This window comes from Rattus norvegicus, chromosome 11 (genome assembly GCF_036323735.1).
Source record: "Rattus norvegicus strain BN/NHsdMcwi chromosome 11, GRCr8, whole genome shotgun sequence".
In the NCBI taxonomy this organism is placed as follows: domain Eukaryota; kingdom Metazoa; phylum Chordata; class Mammalia; order Rodentia; family Muridae; genus Rattus; species Rattus norvegicus.
This window is the reverse complement of record NC_086029.1, coordinates 78,433,989-78,440,201: the sequence shown is the minus strand read 5'-3', so window position 1 is coordinate 78,440,201 and position 6,213 is coordinate 78,433,989. Positions and strand designations below refer to the sequence as shown.

Sequence of the window (6,213 nt, the reverse complement as noted above, 5' to 3'; positions counted from 1 at the left end):
TACATTATGTAATTACATAACTTTACTAGGAAGTAAGGGAAATGACATAATGGCTTATTTACTTAGACTGAAAATGACACTAACATTTGTTGGTTGGGTCTTTATTCTTCAATGTAACATCACACTATTGTTCAGCCCTGCCCTGAGGTAACCAAAGCACTGGAGAACAAAGGCAAATGAAAACAAGCCTCTTGGGGCCATCCTTGGTGCTGAGTTCAGGTGCCAGTGCTGAGGAAGCCCCTCCCAAGCCACAGTCTTTGCCAGTCCACATAGACACAGCAGCCAAGGTCTCAAGGCCTCAGTGTCCACGAAACAATGATGGGGACCCCTCTCTCTGCTTGCAGTCCACTGTTAATGCCAATGGTGGGAACCAGCACTTGGATCCCCACAACACCTAAGAGTGTACCTACCTCCTGGGAACATTACACCGCACTAGCTCCATGACCTAGAAAAGGGGCAGAGTGGACACCAATCCCAGAAGGAGAAAAGCCAACTTCTGAAGCAGCACAGGCTTACCTCAGGGCCAGGCTCTGTGCTGGGAATAGTGAGGGGCTCAACCCAGTACCAAGACTCTGGTGGCTGGCTCTGCGGTTCCTGCCTTAGTGACCTTTGGCAAGGACAGCTCTTGTACTCTGAGCCTGCTCCTAGGCCTTGACATAATTCTTACAGTGCATTTTTTTTTATGGAAACAAAATTATCTATGTGAACACACCTCTTATTCTACCTGACAAGGGTCCAGGCACTCAATAAATGGGAGTACAGGAGAAAATTAAAAGAACAATTTAAGCACCCCACCCCACCCCAATAAGTAGCCAATGCAGGAAGATAATGAGTTCAAACCTGCCAGGGCAACTTAGTGGAGTCTTGCCTCACTAAAAGGCTGGGAATATAGTTCAGTAGTAGAGTGCTTGCCTGGCCCATGTGAGGCTCTGGGTGATCTCTGGCATCACAAGAAACAAATCGCATCCAGTAGATACTGTTAGTGAGTTAGCAAAATGACTGACTTAGTCATAAAGCTTCAAGTTATCACAAGCCAGCCTGCCACAAGAAAGACGCTAGCCAATACTGTTAGAGTTCATTCATTTTCACCCAGTAGAAGGACTTCCATGGGAGAGGTAGCAGGCCCCATCCCATTTCTTCACTAGGTAGCCTCAACATTGGTGTCAACATTAAAAGGGCCCCCTGACAGGGCTTCAGCTGTGCCTCTCCTTGGGGGGCTCAGTTCACACAGACCCAGAGCCACATCCCAGAACCCAGTCTGTACATAACCCTGGCTGGAACTGTCCAACCCACAGGACACGGCGCTGTTAGTGATGAACGAAGTTCTCTGTCTTGGAATCTGTTCAGTTGGCAGCCTTACTGGCTCAGTGGTCCTGGGTGCCCCTCAGCACAGTGGTGCTCTGATGTAACTCCACTGGTGGTGGGTGTATTGTGGGCTTTCTGAAAGTGCATAAAGGTTTTATTGTCCTTCCAGAACGTAAGTTTGTTCTTTTCCGTGGATTTGAGGTTCACATTTGTGAAGGCAGTTAAAGCTGTCACCTGCTTGAAATTCTCAAGTGGTTGGCTCTCAAGTAGGTTCATGTTCACTATGAAGGGGCAGCTGAGGAAACAATCCGTGGCAGAGAAAGACCTCGTGCTCTTAGAGAAGAAAGTCTAAGAAGGAAAACAGCTAAAATTTGTCCTACGGCAGATACCAATGTCTTTCAGAAGGCACCCCAAAGTGTTACTTCCTAAATGTGATAAGATACTCAGGGTATGCTTGATTGTCATAAAACACTACAAATATACTCGGATTTATAACATTATCTGCGACAGTGTCAAACAAGTCAGTAGCATTTTGAGGGTCCCTTGAAGGAGGCACAATCAGTGATGCGTTTCCTTGTGTGTAGTTTCCAGTGAGGACCCGCACATAATACATATACTTTTTCCCATTGGCATCTGGTTTGGAATATGTGTCATGGGCAGAATAGGAAGCATTGACTGCAAAATAGGTTCCTTTCCCATAGGCTGTAGCTGCAAAGAGAAAAACACATTAAAGAAATCCAGTGCAGCATATAAATCAACACATTAGCCCAATATGTCAACTAATGTAAAAGGAACGACCAGTTAAAATATTTTGTTTGGGTTCTTTTAAAAACTAAATTTTCCTCCTCAAAGGGGCAAACAAGCTCTTGGGGTGAAATATGTTAGTTTTACTATTAAAATTAGCTCCAGTCTGGCCGACAGTGGTGTAGGGAGCACAGTGAACCCACATGGTGCCCAGGGTGGGGTCTCCCAGCCAGCATCTGATTATATGTGTTCTTACTGGTAATGCCTCGGTAACTGTTACCTGGCCAGCCTGCATTCTGTGCTGTTACTAATATAAGGAAACTTTCTCATACTTTTCTGCTGTTACTAGGAAACTTTCTCATGCCAAACTTGGTTACATATTCTGTTATGTTCTTTGGCCTTGGAAACCGGTAAGGATAGAATCAGTAGAACTGCCTTGTATAGTTACCCACAAGAAGCTCAGACCTGAACCAACCATCCAGCTTTTTATGGTATTTGCCTTTATAGGCTGCCCCTGGGATGGACCCCAACTATTTGGAATAAGACTTCCATTTTAAGTAGTGGTCAGTAAAGTTTAAGTTCCCAAGACCTCCCTGGAAACTGACATCCTACATGGCAGAGAGACATGTACATGGGTAACTGACATCTTGGTTGACAAGTTAAGACATGAATGTTAGACAAGGCAAGTCCCCTGCCACAGTTGAGTACCCCAACCAATGGGAGCAGGGTAAGTGTACAACAGACAGGTTCCCAAGGAAGTGCCCTATCCCTAAATCCTGACTGGTACAAATGCTCTCAGGCTTTAAAAGCCCTAAAGGACCTTGATCTATGTCACAGTCAGCTCCCAAGTCTGACTTGTGGCCCTGATCGATCAGTCTTGGATGTGGTGTTCAAGAAACTCCTTATTTGACTGAGATCGGTGTTTGAGTGGTTTGTGCGGCGATTCCCAGACCCCAGCGCTTACCGTTCTTCCCAGCATAGCTGCGGTTAAATCCATTACTGTTGAGCTGTGCCAGAGAGCCAAACTCCGTCCCATGGAAGAGTTGCTTCTCATTTATCACATTGCCATTCTTTTCATCCATAATTTTTTTGTACGCCTGGTACCTCCTCCAAAGAGCTGGATTTTGAATCCTTTCAATCTGTAAGTTAACAAAGAAAAGTGTGCCAAGCGCCCTTGCCAGCAATAGCAAATAGAACAGCATCGACGTCTTTCATAAACACAAATTACACTCAGTTGCAAATTCAATGCCAAGTGTCCCATGCTCAGAAATCTTTTAGGACTGGTAAGACAGCTCAGTAAGTATATGGTGACGTGAGTTTGATCCCTAAAGTTGGAAGTGAAGAACTGACTCCACAAAGTTAGGGCTCTCACCTCCACATGTGCTAGCCACACACCCCACATAGACAAGGCTCTCCTACTGGCCTGCAGCGGGCTGGCCAGTGAGCCCCAGGGATCCACTGTGTTCTCCATGAAGCTCTGTGACTACAAGGATGGACTACCACACTTGGATGTTTCACATGGATTGAAGTCAGCCCCTCCTGGTCACATGGCAAGCAGTTTGCCCATTGAGTTATATATAATGTCCCCTCCAATATGGGTGTGGTGGCACGCTCTGAGTGCTAAGCCCAATACTTGGAGGATTAATGAATGAAAGCCATGACTTAGAGGACAGTCTTGAACTACAAGTTAAGACCTTGTCTCAAAAATATCAAAAACCTGAGAAATAAAAAAGGCACAAGCACTGTCCAGTTCAAAGTCTCAACATTTCCACACATTTTTACATGATTTAAGTGTTTTTACATCATATCCCCTTATTACTATTTACCCAACAGTTTTCTCATCTTCAACTGTGTAGAGAGTTTTTAAAAAATTATTTTCAGGGGCTAGAGAGATGGCTCAGAGGTTAAGAGCACTGTCTGCTCTTCCAGAGGTCCTGAGTTCAATTCCCAGCAACCACATGGTGGCGCACAACCATCTATAATCAAGGTCTGGTGCCCTCTTCTGGCCTGCAGGTGCATACATGCAGGCAGAAAGCTGTATGGTGTATACATAATAAGTAAATAAATGTTTAAAAATTATTTTCACTCATCTTAAATTTTGTCATTTAACTCATTTTTTCAGACTTTCAATTTTCTTGCTTAAAAAAAATTCCAGTTTTTTGGGGCTGGGGATTTAGCTCAGTGGTAGAGCGCTTACCTAGGAAGCGCAAGGCCCTGGGTTCGGTCCCCAGTTCCGAAAAAAAGAACCAAAAAAAAAAAAAAAAATTCCAGTTTTTTAATTTAGAGTTTTATAAGGGTGGTTTCTTAAAAACAGCATTTAGTTATTTCAGACTTGGTGGTATAATTCAGTAGAAGGATAAATGCTTAGTGTATGTGAGACCCGAGGTTCAATTTCCAGCACCATGCAAAAGAAAGGGCAAGAGGAAGGAAGGAAGGGGAGGAAGAAAAATAAATCTTAAACTTTTTTTTAGTAGATGTATTGCTAGCCATTAGCTCTTGGCCATCATAACAATCAAACGTACTCTCTCACCAATAGCTACCAGAAGATGCAAGGGAGATGAAGACAAGGATTTGATGAAGCAGGATTCCAGAGAGAAGAGAGATATAAAATGAAGCAATGAAGCCCAAAGATAGTGGAATCATTTCTTCAAAATGCCTAAAAGAAAATGACTGCCGATTCAGAATTCTATACCCGGCAAAAATGTCCTTCGAAAAAATTGAAGGTGGGGGCCAGGGAAATGACTCAGTAGGTAAAGATGCCTATCCTGCAGGCCTGGTGACCTGAATCTAATGCCCAGAACCCATGTAAAGATGGCAGGACAGAATAAGCCACACAAACTTGACTGATTCTAGGTGATAAAAATGTGATATAAATTGAAAGTGGGTTTATTTTTCATTTTAGATTATATATATTTGGGGTTGGCACATGTAAGTACAGGTGTCCACAGAGGCTAGAAGAGGAATAACTAAAACAAAAATATATGGCCACTGGGCTCAAGAAAAAGCATCATTTCAGAGTGCTGGTGCTGCACTGTCAGGCTACCTGATATGGAGCTAGAAACCAAACTTGGAATGTGGAGTCCTCTGCGAGAGCAATACAAAATCTTGACTGACCCCCTAGGCCACTTCTGCAGCCCTACTATGTGAGTGAACTCATAGAGGATCACGATTTCAGTTGTTGCCACCATTAGGAAACTCCTTATCAACAGCCGACTCACCTTCTCTATGACAAAGTTTGGGCAGGTCTGATGGAAGGCCCTGGATACCATGGTGTACTCGGCATCACTGGTTTGCAGACTCACCACAAGCAATTTGTTCTGCTTCATATCACTCCAATTGGCAGGAATTTCAGCTGCAAAGTAGACATTTAGGGCTCCCATGTAGATTCCCAGTATGCTTTGAAAATCCCTGCCTCCCTCTTGAGTTGCAATCTCATAATTCCATGTACTCAAGGAATTCCTTATCTTTCCAAAAGGATGTTTGTTAGAAGTGTGGACCATAGACCGTTTGTATCGGGATGGACCAGAAAGCTTCTTCAAAGGAGGTAGATCCTCTTGCTTGATACATATGAGACCTGGACCCATTTCCCAGCACCGTCCTCCAGAAGAAAAGCCACTGATGTATCAAGTTAAGGTTTCCTAGGGTTACAGTCTCTGTGTCTATACCTTCTCTTTTGATCATGCTAAGGTGTGAGAACTGACTATACACTCTGACTTACCCTCATTCACTGCTCAGCCTCTACAAGTTAATTATGTAACTTGTTTTGGGCAGTCTTTGCAGTTTTGCACATGCATGGATTTCAACCAGAACACCTCATTACCACCAGAGGGTAGCCTGCATGTACCTCCTTTGTCTCACTACACCCTTAAGAGGTAGGTGGGTGGTAGGGTTTGTCTGTGACAGGCTACAGAATATCCCGTGTGGTGTGTCCAGAGCTGCTCAGAATCTGAAGGGTTCATTCATATTGATCCTACAGAAGATGAATATCATCTATGGGAAGCCAAAAAGGGCTTATATGGTTTGAAGGCAGGAATGACTGTCTACAGAAAACAGGGAATCTGTAGGCTGCTTCTTGACGTATCCAAGAACATTTTGCTCAGGAAAGAAAAGACAACTTGTGAGTAAACACTAACAAATCTGTCCTCTCCTTGGACTTTGTGTTCT

The 6,213-nt window shown here is 43.9% G+C and overlaps 1 protein-coding gene across 1 annotated transcript in view; it reads right to left on the bottom strand.

Annotated features, from left to right (window-relative positions):
• Parp14 (poly (ADP-ribose) polymerase family, member 14) overlaps nucleotides 1–6,213 on the bottom strand; it is a 32,068-nt gene continuing 25,855 nt past the window's right edge. The window contains exons 15-17 of the mRNA NM_001191659.1: nucleotides 5,268–5,401; nucleotides 3,014–3,188; nucleotides 1–2,013 (exon numbers count right to left, since the gene is read on the bottom strand). Coding sequence (NP_001178588.1) covers nucleotides 1,724–2,013; nucleotides 3,014–3,188; nucleotides 5,268–5,401 — 599 coding nt within the window. The 3' untranslated portion in view covers nucleotides 1–1,723. The remainder of the gene's footprint in view (nucleotides 2,014–3,013; nucleotides 3,189–5,267; nucleotides 5,402–6,213) is intronic.